This window comes from Myxocyprinus asiaticus, chromosome 33 (genome assembly GCF_019703515.2).
Source record: "Myxocyprinus asiaticus isolate MX2 ecotype Aquarium Trade chromosome 33, UBuf_Myxa_2, whole genome shotgun sequence".
Classification (NCBI taxonomy): domain Eukaryota; kingdom Metazoa; phylum Chordata; class Actinopteri; order Cypriniformes; family Catostomidae; genus Myxocyprinus; species Myxocyprinus asiaticus.
In genome coordinates, this window is record NC_059376.1 from 35,107,025 (window position 1) to 35,123,689 (window position 16,665).

Below are 16,665 nucleotides of genomic sequence, written 5' to 3' on the forward strand. Positions count from 1 at the left end.
TTTCAACCAACAACCTAGAAATAAAATATACAAAAAAGTCATCATAACTTTCGACAGCAAAAGAAATGACTAGATATACAAAATCACAGGTTTATATAAAAAATGGTTTAAAATATAATTTTTTTTAAACAATAGCACTTTTTCTCAGGCATAGCGAGAACCATATATGCTGAGTGAGTGCTATCACTTTTTTGTGAAATACATTTTGTGTATTTTGCCCCGTTACAATCCCCTGCTGCGTGTAAATTATGTATGAGATTGCAATGATTCTGTGTAACTAAGGTGATCTGACATTACGTCACATTGTATTCATAGTAAGTACAGTGGATACATCAGAAGCAGTCACATAGTCACAAGTAGTTAGGTTGAGTTTTGCCAGCTGAAGAAACTCTGTTCTCTCTCTTTCTGTCCTCTCTCTGCCCTTGAGCTGATAAGAGGAGTGCTGAGATTATCTGGAGTTTTGCAGGTGACAAACCTTCAGCCAAGACACAGCACAGCAAAACATACACACACACAGAACATTGTAATGGCAGTAAATGCATTTGCTGAATTGTGGTACTCTGAACACATACTGGGATCATATAGGGACAAAATGGATGCAAACATATGATAAGATCCACATAGCTGCATATATTATCAAATCATAAAAATATATTTTTGTTTGTTAATAAGTTTTGTATTGTTAATAATGAATCCTATTTATTATATTCTGACAATTTTCCCAGTAAAATACACTTTATTTACAATGTAAAATAAATTGCTTTACTTTTGTTTCAGTGACCATTTAAATTACTAATTTACTCGAAGCATCTTCTTTGCAATAAGTGCAAATAGTGTAAGATGCTATTTGCACCCCTAATTAAATACTAACATTCCGTACAGGGGAATCACTGCAGCCTATTTATTGTGTTTATTTAGAGACAACCTATACAACCCCTACCACTAAACCTAACCCTAACCTTCCCTTACAAAAATTTACCATGTTTTTGTACTACAGTAAACATAATATACTACAGTAACGATGGTATTTTGTAGTAAAATCATTGTAACCACAAAATGAAAAATGGTACTATATTCTCACCTTATTACTGTGGTAACACCATGGTTAATTGCATTAAAGCAAAGGCTCCACAAAAAACAAAAAAAAAAAATAAATAACAAAACACACAAAAAAAAAAAAAAATAACAAAAAAAACCAAAAACACAATTTTGGTGACTACGATATTACTATAGTAACACCATGGTAAACTCCCTGACTTTCACCATGACCATATCACTATGAGGAATCAACCTTTATATTCATTTTAATTTATTATTATAAGTAGCATTAAATAAAATATTAAGAGTGGAGACAGGAAGGAAAGAAGATAGAATGATAGAAATTTCTATGTTTACATAAGAATACTGGAGTGCAAATAGACGAGCTGTGTGGCAGGTGCTATTTACACCTAGTGCAAATAGTCACTCCAAAAAATTATATATATATATATATATATATCACACACACACACACACACACACACACACACACACACACACACACACACACACACACACTGGCAGCCAAAAGTTTGGAATAATGTACAGATTTTGCTGTTTCAGAAGGAAATTGGTACTTTAATTCACCAAAGTGGCATTCTACTGATCACAAAGTATAGTCAGGACATTACTGATGTAAAAAAACAGCACCATCACTATTTGAAAAAAGTCATTTTTGATCAAATCTAGACAGGCCCCATTTCCAGCAGCCACTCCAACACCTTATCCTTGAGTAATCATGCTAAATTGCAAATTTGGTACTAAAAAATCACTTGCCATTATATCAAACACAGTTGAAAGCTCTTTGTTAAATGAAGCTTAACATCGTCTTTGTGTTTGAATTGCCACAGTATGCAATAGACTGGCATGTCTTAAGGTCAATATTAGGTCAAAAATGGCAAAAAATAAAAGCTTTCTCTAGAAACTCGTCAGTCAATCATTGTTTTGAGGAATGAAGGCTATACAATGCTTGAAATTGCCAAAAAACTGAAGATTTCATACAAAGGTGTACACTACAGTCTTCAAAGACAAAGGACAACTGGCTCTAACAAGGACAGAAAGAGATGTGGAAGGCCAGATGTACAACTAAACAAGAGGATAAGTACATCAGAGTCTCTAGTTTGAGAAATAGATGCCTCACATGTCCTCAGCTGACAGCTTCATTGAATTCTACCCGCTCAACACCAGTTTCATGTACAACAGTAAAGAGAAGACTCAGGGGTGCAGGCCTTATGGGAAGAATTGCAAAGAAAAAGTCACTTTTGAAACAGAAAAACAAAAAGAAAAGGTTAGAGTGGGCAAAGAAACACAGACATTGGACAACAGATAATTGGAAAAGAGTGTTATGGATCTTAACCCCATTGAGCTTTTGTGGGATCAGCTAGACTGTAAGGTGCGTGAGAAGTGCCCAACAAGACTATGGCAAGTGATACAGGAAGCGTGGGGTGAAATGTCACCTGAGTATCTGGACAAACTGACAGCTGGAATGCCAAGGATCTGCAAAGCTGTCATTGCTGCATGTGGAGAATTTTTTGATGAGAACTCTTTGAAGTAGTTTAAAAAAGATTCAAATTGTAATAGTAATTTTTCACATTATTAATGTCCTGACTATACATTGTGATCAGTTGAATGCCACTTTGATGAATAAAAGTACCAATTTCTTTTCATAAGAGCAAAATCTGTACATTATTCCAAACTTTTGGCCACCGGTGTCTATATATATATATATATATATATATATATATATATATATATATATATATATATATATATATTGCTAAGGAGAAAATGAATGGGGAAAATATTTCTGGAAACAAAGCAGCTGAAAAAGTAGGCGTCACTGTTATGCCCTATTGGTGCTTTTATGGTCCTGATTATGTTTACAAGGCACCAATGAGCTGACATTTGACATTGCACTGTCTGGCTCCCCTCATTGAATAAAAGTACCAATTTCTTTCCATATGAGCAAAATCTTTTCATTATTTCAAACTTTTGGCCTCCAGTGTGTGTGTGTGTGTGTGTGTGTGTGTGTGTGTGTGTGTGTGTGTGTATATATATATATATATATATATTAGTACGTTTTTCCCAGGCCTTTGCCGGTTTTGCTATATCAGAATAATATTTTTTTCAGATGTGAGAGATGACAATAGCTTTATAATGCTGTAACAAACTTACAGCTGCTTGAGTACTGGATAACAAACAGATATCACAATAATCTTCTAGTTTTCTTTCTGCGTCAGAGTCTGATAATACTGCTCACTCCCCCACCCTGGAGATGGACCAAAACTCCTGGCTGCGCTTTGGTCAGGATAAACATGCCCTTTTAGTTCTAAAAAAAAGGCCGGGCAACATTGTCCATTTTGCACCATCAAAGCTTTGCTTTGTGAATTACTGTTAGGTTTTTGTTACTCTAAGTTGCCGAAGTTTCTATCAGAAACTTTGTATTATTACAACTAAATATTAGAATATTAGACTGATTTCATTTGTGAAATGTAATTAGAAAAAGAAACTTCTCATTTCCACTGCAATGTGAGAAAGTGATTCTTGAAAAGCTATATTTAAGTGATTTAGCAGAAAATACTTCAAGCACAGATGCAAAGACACAAAAGCAACCTGTGGTAGGTTTTTTTCAGAATTGCTTGAAGCATTTGTATTAATTAGCAATTTAACTAATTAAACTCATAGTCAGGCCCGGCTAAAAAAAAAAGAAGAAGAAAAAAGAAGACAAAACATGAACTTTGACATACTTGAGACATTTCTGTGCTCTCAAAATCAAGATTTTTCAGTCTCAAAGTTAAAATGACTTCTCTCAACACATGTTCTAGGCCAAAAAAGATTGTCAGAGATTGTGGGACTCTAAAAGTGCAGTGAAAGTCTAAGCAAAACACCACAATGCACTCTCAGAATAAAAGATATGAAGTCCATCACTGGGGTCATACCCTCCCAGGGACCTTTTCAGTACCTCATTAAAATGTTTAGCTTGTTTTGGGTACAAAATTGTACCTTAAGGACCCGTTGTGTATATATAAAGGTTCATTAATATGTTTTGTTTCTCTGAGAGCAAAAAACATCCCTTTTTGTCTCCTTAAGGATACAAATACGTAACCCAAAACAAGGGTACCACTCCAGGGACAGCCTTGTACCCAAACAGTTCCTTTTTATGTGAGAAAGGAAAAAAAAGAAAGAAAAAAGAAAAACAACAACTACAACAACAAAAACAGGTTCCTTAAGCTCAGTTGGAAGAGCATAGCTCTAGCAACACCAAGATCTTGGGTTCGATTCCCAGGGAACACACAAACTCATAAAAATGTATACCTTGAATGCACCGTAAGTTGCTTTACATTTTTCATGCATTTGGCAGACACTTTTATCTGAAGTAAATGATATGTGATGATATATCTAAATGTATTTACACAATACATAAATAAAAACAAATACAATATGAGCTGAATGCAATGAACAACAGTCTTGCTTTCATGCATAGGCTATTTAAACTTACAATACTGTTGTGGCTGACAACCACTTGTCCCACATACAGCATTGCAAGTTTTCAGCACATTTTAATGACAATGTTTGTTATTCTGTATTAGTTGCCAATTGCACTTGCTTAAAGAGACTTTGGACATGTGATTTTCAGTAAATCAGTTGGATTTCTATCCAGGATCTATGTAAATAAAGAATCAACAAGTTAGGAAACATCTGTGTAATGATTTACCAAAGAGCAGTGGGAAGAGGCCATAGCAAGAAAACCATACAAAACTGCTAGAAAGGGACAAAGATAACATTTCAGCAGCTTGAAACGTTTTACCAGGTGTAGTTACAACTGTAAGTCTCCTTTCAATTGCTAAGAAATAATTTTGCTTTATATAATACAACTTGTCAAAAAAAAATTGTATAGGCCATGTTAGTTATGAAACTGCTTGGTCATGTAATCTGTGTAGGACAAGACAGTCCCTTTAGGGTATTCTGGGATGCATTTCCATGATGTATTGTTAATGTGTTTGAAGACATAGATATGGGGAAAATTTAATGTTTATGACCTTCTTGTTTCATAGAATTATTGCAGTCTTCTCTTTTTTAAGGCTACTTTCATCACCATGTATCGTGCCTTTCTCCTGCTCTTGTTAGAGGTATGTAAATAACTGATCAAATGAAGACATTTATTCAGTCTTTAAACATTCGGTTTTATGGGCATTGTTTGCCTACGTGATAGAATAGCTCAGACAAAAAAATATATAGAGTATATACTTTATTTTACTAATCAGTGGTGTATAGGGCCTGATTTAAAGGGATAGTATGCATATAAATATGAAAATTCTGTTATTAATTACTCACTCTCACGAATGTGACGGGACCAACTCATCGCCATAATCATACGCTAGATTTAATAATCATACCCTCATATTGCTACAATCACAAAATTGTATTTATTCTGTGGAAGAATATAAGAATATAAGCTTCAGTCACCATTCACTTTCATTCTATGGAAAAAATATCTAATGAAAGTGAATGGAAACTGAGACTAACATTCTGCCTCTCTCATACAGTCATACAGGTTTGGAACGACATGAAGTAATGACAGAATTTATGACAGGGTGAACTATCTCTTTAAGTCAAGGATTTGATTTGGAACTACAATCTCCCTTGTTTTGTTTTTTTTAGCTTTCCCTGTCTTCCTGTGATGTGACTATTCCACTCAACTCCAACATTTCCCTTCATTGTCTCCCTGACAATGTCTCTCCACTGGTTGACAGTACATTTACCTGGAGCTTTAATTCCATCCAGATCCTGTCACAGGACACGTCTGGCAAGGAGGGAAAGATCTTGCACCTCACAAATGTAAAGGCCAGTGATGGAGGCGAGTACAAGTGTGTGCAAGAAGGATGGAAAGGAGAGAGTCATGTAAGGTTGGGAAGAACCTTCACAGTACGTGTGGAAGGTAAGACTTTTCTTTTCAATGAGGGGAGCCAGACAGTGCAATGTCAAATGTCAGCTCATTGATGCCTTATAAACTCATAATCAGGACCATAAAAGCACCAACAGGGCGTAACAGTGACGCCCACTTTTCCAGCTGCCTTGTTTCCAGAAATATTTTCCCAATTCATTTTCTCCATAGCTATATATATATATATATATATATATATATATATATATATATATATATATATATATATATATATATATATATACACACTGGCAGCCAAAAGTTTAGAATAATGTACAGATTTTGCTCTTATGAAAATAAATTGGTACTTTTATTCATCAAAGTGGCATTCAACCGATCACAATGTATAGTCAGGAAATTAGTAACGTGATAAATTACTATTACAATTTGAATCTTTTTTAAACTACTTCAAAGAGTTCTCATCAAAAAATCCTCCACGTGCAGCAATGACAGCTTTGCAGATCCTTGGCATTCTAGCTGTCAGTTTGTCCAGATACTCAGGTGACATTTCACCCCACGCTTCCTGTAGCACTTGCCATAGATGTGGCTGTCTTGTTGGGCACTTCTCACGCACCTTACAGTCTAGCTGATCCCACAAAAGCTCAATGGGTTTAGATCCATAATGCTCTTTTCCAATTATCTGTTGTCCAATGTCTGTGTTTCTTTGCCCACTGTAACCTTTTCTTTTTGTTTTTCTGTTTCAAAAGTGGCTTTTTCTTTGCAATTCTTCCCATAAGATCTGTACCCCTGAGTCTTCTCTTTACTGTTGTACATGAAACTGGTGTTGAGCGGGTAGAATTCAATGAAGCTGTCAGCTGAGGACATGTGAGGCATCTATTTCTCAAACTAGAGATTGATGTACTTATCCTCTTGTTTAGTTGTACATCTGGCCTTCCACATCTCTTTCTGTCCTTGTTAGAGCCAGTTGTCCTTTGTCTTTGAAGACTGTAGTGTACACCTTTGTATGAAATCTTCAGTTTTTTGGCAATTTCAAGCATTGTATAGCCTTCATTCCTCAAAACAATGATTGACTGACGAGTTTCAAGAGAAAGCAGTTTCTTTTTTGACCTTAAGACATGCCAGTCTATTGCATACTGTGGCAACTCAAAAACAAACACAAAGACAATATTAAGCTTCATTTAACAAACCAAAGAGCTTTCAACTGTGTTTGGTATAATGGCAAGTGATTTTCTAGTACTAAATTAGCAATTTAGAGAAAGAGAGAGAGAGAGAGTTTGGGGAGGGAGAGAGTTCTATGTCACAAACAAAACTAATCAACTTATCAGTCCCCCCCCCAGTTAATTTTTCCTATCTAAACGTGGAAAAAAAAGACAGAACATTTTCTCATGTATCTGCAGGGATTTATGATTATACATACAAATGGTTCGATATACTGGCAATGAGTATATGTGAAGTTAAATGTCATGTGTTCACAGCAAATACCACATCAGTAATGCTGGAATTGCCCCTAACAGTAGCAATTTTTAACCAGTCAGCAACTGTCAACGGTTCAACACATTTTAAATCCAACCATTTTATTCTCTTGATTAATTAAAATAAACCATCTCACTTAAATGAAGTCCTGACAGCAAAAATCAATAGCCTTTGCCTCGCGCACTCACCAAAATTTGTGAATGATGCAGAAGCAGCTTATCGAGAATGCACAAGACAGGGCATTTGTGCTTTATGATGACAAAAACCCTTTGCGTGTGTGCATGCCTGTCACATCTAGCTACAACTCTCTCCTTGCAGTTACGTTCTCCCATCCCTCTCGGGCCACAAAGGGTCCCCCTTTAACTTTCTAATTGAGCCATAAAAGCTGCCTTACTTGCAGCTTATACTCTATTTAAAAAAAAATTATTATAAAAAAAAAAACAAAAAAAAAAAACCACAGACTTTGCCTTGCGGGGTTCCTGGTGGCTTGGAGTCCCTAAACAGCTGCTTGTACCACTTATAGCTAGAAAGGGCTCTGACAATGAGACAAAACCCAAGACACAATGCATCAAGCATTTAGGACATGCTGCTTCACAATTAGACATATATACAATTCCCCAACAAAGCATAAAAGTTGCCCAAATGCATTACACAAAATACAACCCCCCACCCCCAAGCAGATGCTGCTCCGAAGAGCCATGTGCACAGAGTGTATGCTAGCTATTTGTGCCTTGGCCAGCTTGGAAATCTGGACCAGGAAGGCCCAGAACTTATTTAACTAGTGACTTACCCTAGCTATGTGTGGATTTGTTTAAACAAATGACCTAAGATATCAATGTGTGACAGTCCAGATTTAACTAAGGCACAAGCATATGTGCCTTACACATATATACATTAAGATGTGCTTCGATGTATAATTGCCAAAAGCAGACTTAACCGTGCAAGATTACATGTGAAATGACCTATCTGTTTGCACCATGTAAGCCGATTGGCTAAACATATCACATGTGAGTGAGAGTTTAACTTAAAGCAGATCAAAGGCTTTTTAAACAGATTACATTTAAATTTTTTAAAGTTGGAATTTGACTTAATAAGCATTCCATTAGCCGATTTGAACATTCCGTTAATCTAAATCTATGGAATTTTTCCAATTTGTGATTTTCCGCTGTGTAAAAACCTTAAAGGTGCTGTAAGTGATTTTTAAAAGAAATGAGGCTGGGTAAACAGGGGGGGTAAAAGATGTCTGTGGGCCATGGTCAGATAATTTGTTTGGCCAATCAGAAGTCTATCTGCCTATCAATCATTGTACGTGTTCACAGGGCAACCTAAATATGCTCGTACAAGTGCCGGTATGGTGTCCTGCTCCCGTGAAATGCACAGTGTTGGCGAAATGCTCAGGGAGACCTTGGGTTTTGAAAAGAGGGGGAGTGGCTAAATCAAAGACTTGTCTGGAAGTTCCAGAACGGCTAAAATCGCTTACAGCACCTTTAAGTCTGATCAGTTAGAAATTACACAGCACCCTATTCCAGAACAGTCTAAAGCTCTGTACTAGGTGTGGTGGATGTAGCTTGAAAGCTCTAGGAGGATTTAGTGTAATATATTTGTATAAATCTTGAAAAAGCTTGAAGAAGCCAACATACTGGTATAAACTTGGTTTAGGATTTTTTCAAAATCCCTAAACTGAGGCCAAAATTTCTAAGTAATTAGAGAGAGTGAGACCGAATTTCCATTGCAACACTGATTTCTTTGATTGGTGGAGCTATCTTTAGGATTATGATTTGTTTACTGTAATTCTTATCTGGGAAAAAAAAATCTAAAATCCGATTGATGTGTAGGATAGGATGTACCATTGCTTAATCTCGAGTTTATGGTAAATCTGTCTTGAAGGTTTATATTGGATTATTTTAAACAAATTATTCTATGAAGAAAATGAGTGTGATTCTTCTGGAACTGTTGTGCTCTGTAAACTCTTGTTTCCCACCTATCTTTATTTTTCTTAGCGCCCCCGAATTTTCAGGAGTGGCTGATCATCAGATCAACAGCTGGGGATGATGTGACACTTCCATGCCAGGTTCCTGAATCTTCCTATTCTGGGTTAGCTGAAACAGCTACTGTTGTCTGGAATCGAGACATAAAAGGGGCCATGGTGCTGCTCGACCCCAAGAAAGACATAAACTACCAAGAAGAGAAAGATATGTCTGTGCAAAGGGTATTCTGGGAAATTAATCCCGAAGAACAGGACTGGTCAATTAAAATAAATAATGTCACAGAGGAAGATGCTGGGATGTACCAATGTATCATAAGGAATACATCTAAGACAGTTTTGGTGGAGCTGGAAGTGAAAGGTAGCCCAATACATTTAAGAGACTTCTCCTAGAGACCGCTAGACTCTTAGAAATGGTCCTATTTATCTATTTTTAACCTGAATTAGTGTTAATTCAGATTACCTCTAAGAATCAAGATCATCCTCTAAGATTTTATTAAGATCTGAAACCAGAATTTCAGTTTATCCAGTAGAATCTCAGGCCACATCCGCACTAATGCATTTTCACTTGAAAACTCAGGTTTTCAGGTTTATAACGTCATCGTTTTCCAAAGTATGCAGTAATGGAGAGCATTTTCTTCATGGAATGAAATTGCATACTTTTCACATTGAGGTAACCTTTTCCCACCATTTCACTCTTTAGCCCCTCCTCTACCCCGCTGCCATAACTACACCCACCCCTGGGAGACTTGTGAGGATCCAGACAACAGATCATGGAAGTCAACTCTGAAGGAATCACTTACAGAATTCTCCACCTCTGTGTACTCCCATCTTAAAGGTTCAAAGCCTTTAACGAACTTGATCTTCTCCCCGATCAGCATTGCTGCAGCTCTCTCTCACTTGCTACTGGGTAAGAAAATTGGTGGAAGGAACATCATCAAAACAGCAGAGGGCAGCTACACATTGTTCACATTGTCCTGCTGATGGGTTTGTTGAGCATCTTCCTTCCCTCTCTGCCTCACCCTCTTTCCTCTCTTCAAGGTGCTCGTGGTGAGACCAGAACACAGTTGCAAGATGCTCTCAGGCTTCCCAACGGATTCTCCTGCGTGCATTCCGAAATGAAGAAACTGAAACAAGCAATGAAACACACACTGGGGATGGCTTCAACCATCTTTTATTCTCCAGGTAACCACTGAATCAAACCACGTCAATGGATATGCACCACTGTCACAACCACTCTCACAGAAGCAAACCTTTGACTATACGGTAGGCCGAACAAGTTGTCACAAGGACAATAAATCAGTAACAATAAGATTTGGAGTCAAATGTCCAAAAGACTATTTTTGTGAATTCTACCAAAGTATATAATCATATTTTTGTTAGCTCCAGGGTAATTAAGCAAATATAATTAAACCAAAGTGGCATACATCAAAATGGTAAAGTGATGCATTTTTTACTGTATTATTTTCCTTGAGGTCCACTTATAATGCTAGTAAAGTTTTTGCACAAAAAAAAAACAGTGATAGTCCAGTTTTACATGACTTTTCCCACCCTGTCTCTGGCCCTCTATCTGAAATGCCCGTTTATTTATTTATTTATTGGTACTATGTCCCCTTTAAGACTTCAGCACTGTATCCACCTCATTTTGCAACACGAAAGTAAGCAGCGGCTGCATTTCTGGCGAATGTGTAAAAGTTCCGCTGTTATTGACCGCAATGTAAATAAATAGAAAGATAGTAATACCAGAATTTAGTTATATAATTTATAAACTATCACATAACCACAGGATGTACAGCAGAATGATGGCCTAATATCTAATTATTTTCTAACTTCAGCATTTATAGTAAAAAAATAAATCATGTGTGTTGTATTGAAGAGACAGTAATAAAATCTGCTTCTTACTTTACCGAGATAGTGACGATGCAGTGTTTCTTGTTTCCATGTAAACCTCCATTTATATGTACCTGCACAGCCTTCAATTATGCCTTTATTTGTTTATTTCCAAAGGCGATGTTTCATAAGCCATGCTGAATGCGTATCTGCGTGGTTGTTTACTATACACTGCTAAGAAAGAGAGAATGCTCTCTGACAAGAACGGAGAGTAAAATGCGTTTATTAATTTTCCAAGATGAAACAAGATGCAGTTTTTTTGTGCAAAGAAATTTAAAGCAGCATTTGCCCAGCGGCTTTCTGCTCTCTGCTGGTTGTGTAAAGTTTGCGGAGGCATGTCAGAAGGTGTGGAGGACTGTCCTGTCTACACCTGATTTCATTCATTCTGCCTGTGCAACAGTGTGATAAAACGATGGCAAAATGCGATATACGGTAAAACTATATGCATTCAAAACCAATGAGTTTATGAAAATCATAATTCATAATTCATCATAATAATATGATGGCATATATTGCCAGCCTGTAATATAAAGCAGCATAATGTAGTATTTTTGTATCGCTAAAATAGCTGGAAGTGGCTGATACCGGAAGTAGTGTGTTGTGCGTGGATGCCGCGGAGAATAGCATGAAGCCTCCACACACGCTATGTCTCCGCGGTAAAGCACTCAACAAGCCACATGATAAGATGCGTGGATTGACGGTCTCAGATGCGGAGGCAACTGAGATTCGTCCTCTGCCACCTTGATTGAGGCGAGTCACTATGCCACCACGAGGACTTAGAGCGCATTGGGAATTGGGCATTCCAAATAAAATAAAAAAAATAAAAAAAAGAATCTATACAGAAATATGCCAAACAAATGTATATACCCACATGTTGACATGTTCAGAAACGTAGTTTAAATACATTTAAGCCACTCATTCCTTATATTGGGATTCTTCAAAAGGCTATGCAGTAAATGCAGTTGTTCCACAACCAGGAACACCACAACATCTTGGGACCTTACTTGACATCTTCATCTTGCTGGTTAAAAGCAAACTACAGCAACACTTTCAGTGTTTGAGCACCTCAGCCGCTCTCTTTATCAATTCACTGTGATGATTACATATGTTGTGGAGGCAGGTATATTCAAATGACACTGCACTGTGGCATCATAATGCATCCAATTTCAAAACAAGTCATTTTTGCAAAGTGGAAACAATAAATGCTTTTTTTCATAGTGGAGAGGAAGTTTTCAGTTCTGAAATGACCTTATACGTATGTCAAAAAATCAAGAAAAATTTTATTCCTCATGACATGACCCCTTTTAAGGCAATGGTCAATAACAATGACAGATTTTTACCAAGAGGTTTAAAGACAGTCAGTTAATGAAAAATATATTTAAAAAATGTATTAATTAAAATATTTGTTGGCCAAAACACTGTTTTGACATTCTTGTACGTTACCTTTAAAATTTTTAAGATTAAATGTTTTACTTTTTGCTGAAAAGCCTTTAATAGGCTGCTGTTCCCATCACCCCCAAGTGTTTGCATGAAAATTATGGGACTGGTTTTGAGGAAAGTCCCATTGTGACAACTTGCCACATTGTGACAATATCCCCCCCACTATCACCGATCACATGAATCTTCAAAATCCCACCAAGAATTTTTGTTTAACATTCATACAAGTGCTGTCAATTAAACGTGTTAATTCAGTGTGATTAATTATATATATATATATATATAAAATAAATAAAAAAAAATGAATCATGCCCTGGACTGTAATAAGGAATAGCATTATTTTTAATTCTGAACAAACATTCTACTCTCTTATTCTGTTCCCCCATAGAGCAAAGGATGGCAGAGGCTTTCATCAACCAATCTTTGGAGTTCTATAATGCAAAGCCACAGAAGCTGACCAATGACAGCAATCTTAATGTGAAGCTCATCAACAACTGGGTGGCAGACAAGACAAATCATAAAATTACTGAGTTAGTTGAGGAAGTTGATCCCTCTACCCTGTTTGTTCTTTTAAATGCTGTCTACTTTAATGGTAAGTGCCAATATATCCAACATCTGATCTGTTTAGGTTTCTAATACCTCTCAAGTCATGACACAGTATCCGTGTTTGCACATTACAGGTAAATGGAAAATGTTCTTTGAGCCCATGAATAAACAGGAAGAGTTCACTAAGTTGTCAGGTGAGGTCGTAAATGTGGAAACTCTCTACAGCTCCAAGTACAAGCTTGTAATGAGCTATAACAAAAAACTAAAGGCAGAGGTAAGTGTCACAGGCCCTGTTTACACCTGGTATTAAAATCCATCTCAGGTGATCAAATCACAAGACAGAGCTAAATACAGGTGTAAATGGTGTCCAAAATGTTTTGTTTTGTTTCTGAAAAGACAGAAATGTATATGGTCAGAAATACATGTGACCACATCGTATTTATGGTCTAATGTGTCCCGGACAATGAATGACCGCCTTCTCAACAAACATGCATTCATTCTTCTAAAACTATGGTTTTAAACTTTTGCAGGTTTGGTGTGGTTTCAAAAGAGAACAATTGTCCGAAGTTTAACATCCCAAGTTCAGTTAGTCAAAGTATGCAGACTGTGGTGAGACAAAAATTTAAGGGCATAGTTCACCCCAAAATGAAAATTTGGTCATTGTTTACTCACCCTGCAGTTGTTTCCCATAAAAACCCATAAAACATTCTTTTTTTTGTGAAACACAAAATTAAATGTTGGGCCTACCTCAGTCACCATTCAATTTCACTGTATGAAAAAAAAAAATAAAAAATACAAAAGAAATTGAATGTTGATTTAGGCTAACATTCTGCCTAACATCTCATTTTATGCTTAAAAAATAAATAAAGAAATGGGTTTGGATTTTTTTTTTTTTCATATTTGGTATAAGACTGTGTATGTGTGCAGTTCATTTTTGTGCTTTTTTGTATCTTTTATATACTTTATTAACATGCAGTAATGTACTGTACAGTATGTAGTCCCGCAATCAGAGACTCTCCCCTTGATGAAATCTGATCATAAATGGCCCGTGGTCGAAGACACATTCAAGACACATTTTAATGCCAGGTGTAAACAGGGCCACAAATAATGCATATGTGTGTGCAAGCATATACTCCAAAACTCTTTCTCTAACTCCAGGTCGGAAAATTTCCTCTCACAGGCAAAAATAGCCTGTACATTTTGATCCCACGCACAGTGTCAGAAGAATCCTTTTTATTGATGGAGAAAAATATGAACGCCGCTAATATTATAGAAATGGTTTCTGAGATGAGCAAAATCGCAGCCCAAACTGCTGAGGTCACACTTCCTAAAATTAAACTGGCTGTGACCATACCACTTGAGAAGTTACTGAAAAAACTTGGTAAGAGTGTCTCTTTAATAAACCAAAAATACTGTAGAGAGCAAAGATGTGACAATTAAAGGAACAGTTCACCCAAAAATATAAATTCTGTCATCATTTACTCACCCTCATGTTGTTCCAAACCCATATGCCTTATTTTTCTTCTGTGGAATACAAAAAGAGAGATTTTGTAATTGTTAAAGCACAAAACCACCATAAAATTAATCTATAAGTCTTTTATGTACTATATTCCAAGTCTTCTGAAGTTCTATGATAGCTTTGTGTGACAAACAGACCACAATTTAAGTTATTATTCACTGAAAATCTTCCCCTCAGCTGCACATCTCATTCGTGCTTGCATCTATTTTTTTTAAATGGTACCTAAGGACACTTTGTGCAGAGGCGGAGCCAGAGGGGTGTCCGGGGTGGCACTGGACACCCCTGACATCTGACTGGCCACCCCTGGTGCCACCACAAAATTTTAATCGCTACTGGCAGTTTGATGCTGATTGTCATCTCATTTCTCCTCTTGTTGAAAGAAGCATTTATTTTGACATTCGGTGGCACAGTGAGCGCATTTTTCAAATCGAGGACGAGGGAGAGAGGATATTAACGTTGGTTGTGAGATACAGAAGAATAAGAACAACATACAGAAGGGGAGAATATTTCCACACATTTTATTGAAAACTCTTTACATGCGTTTGTTCCATGTGCTGTACGCCTCTGAACAAACTGCAAATCAGGTGAATTTTTTGCTTTAAAAATTAAATTCATTTATTGAAACACGAAAAACAAAAACAAAAGACATTTCTAAATTCAAATCGCACTTTAAACTAAACTAAAAAAGCAATAAAATAACGAAGTGATCAAATAATCTTATATACACACCTCGTGGCATTTTGCGGTGGCGAATGCTAGTTTCACACCCTGGCCGCTGTTTAATATATTTGGAGAATTCCCAGATCCATGGTTTTGCCATTTCCCGATATTGTCGATCATCATCTGTTCGCAATCTGCATTGGGATCTTTGTAAGACATCGGTGATATCAGATTACATCGGCACATCGCCCAGCCCTAAAGGGTATCATGTCACACAAATGTAATTTGGTCTTGATTAGGCCAATTCCAAAACTTTTCTTTGCTATCAGTTAACATAACATATATGAGCATAAATATGATACTGTAAGTTTGTAATATTGATGGGCACCAAAATTATTTTTATTTTCCAAGTCCATTTCTGGATTCAATCATGCTCCTTAGATGCCAGGTTAGGGTTACACACTAATTATCTGTCATGGTCTATGGACCCCCTGAAGTAGCCTTGGCCACTCCCTGTATAGCCTAAAACTCTAGTACCACCACTGACTTTGTTGCAAGATTGGAGGAGAGAGCTTCTGCGGAGGGGAAGATTATCAGTGAATAAAAACGTACAATTTGGTCTGTTCATTACACAAAGCTACCATATCTCTCTTGAAGACTTAGAATATTGAGTAAATAATGGCAAAATATTCATTTTTGGGTGAACAGTAAGTGCAATTTTTCATTATTCTCATCTCTTCTTCACTTAGGTTTGTCAGATCTCTTTGAAAGTCCTAACTTGTGTGCTATGTTTCCGGGGGAATCTGATTCGTTCATCTCAGACGCTCGCCATCGTGCCATTTTGTCGCTCACAGAGAAAGGAGTTGAAGCAGCCGCAGCCACCAGCATTTCTCTCTCTCGCTCCTTTCCATCGTTCACAGCTATGCAGCCCTTCATTCTGGTAGTCTGGAGTGATGAGATTGGTGCCCCGCTTTTCATTGGAAGGATTGTTAATCCGTTATAAGAGAGATAGAGAAAGAAAAAAGGTGATGGAGAGGAAAAAAAGACATCAAAGTATCGATCAAATCCACAAAAAGATAGATCCAATCAAACTTTCTGTTGTACATTCATTCATTTATCACAAGCAAACGCAATGAATGCATTTATGTAACATAAATTAGAATGCATGCATAATCTCGGTAACCATTAAAGATATACTTGTCCTTAAACAAG

The 16,665-nt window shown here is 36.8% G+C and overlaps 1 protein-coding gene across 2 annotated transcripts; it reads left to right on the forward strand.

Annotated features, from left to right (window-relative positions):
• Positions 1–4,759: 4,759 nt before the first annotated feature.
• LOC127423795 (plasma protease C1 inhibitor-like) lies at positions 4,760–16,664 on the forward strand. Of its 2 annotated transcripts, none has more exons than XM_051668381.1 (10): positions 4,760–4,863; positions 5,094–5,168; positions 5,701–5,977; positions 9,418–9,762; positions 10,105–10,311; positions 10,443–10,586; positions 13,117–13,320; positions 13,409–13,548; positions 14,433–14,655; positions 16,203–16,664. In XM_051668381.1, exons 2-10 carry the CDS (start codon positions 5,136–5,138, stop codon positions 16,454–16,456), a joined length of 1,827 nt encoding a protein of 608 aa, XP_051524341.1. In that variant the 5' UTR covers positions 4,760–4,863; positions 5,094–5,135; the 3' UTR covers positions 16,457–16,664. The 2 variants fall into 2 exon arrangements, with proteins under 2 accessions (XP_051524341.1, XP_051524342.1); XM_051668382.1 differs by having other exon boundaries at positions 4,765–4,863; positions 5,121–5,168.
• Position 16,665: the final 1 nt, after the last annotated feature.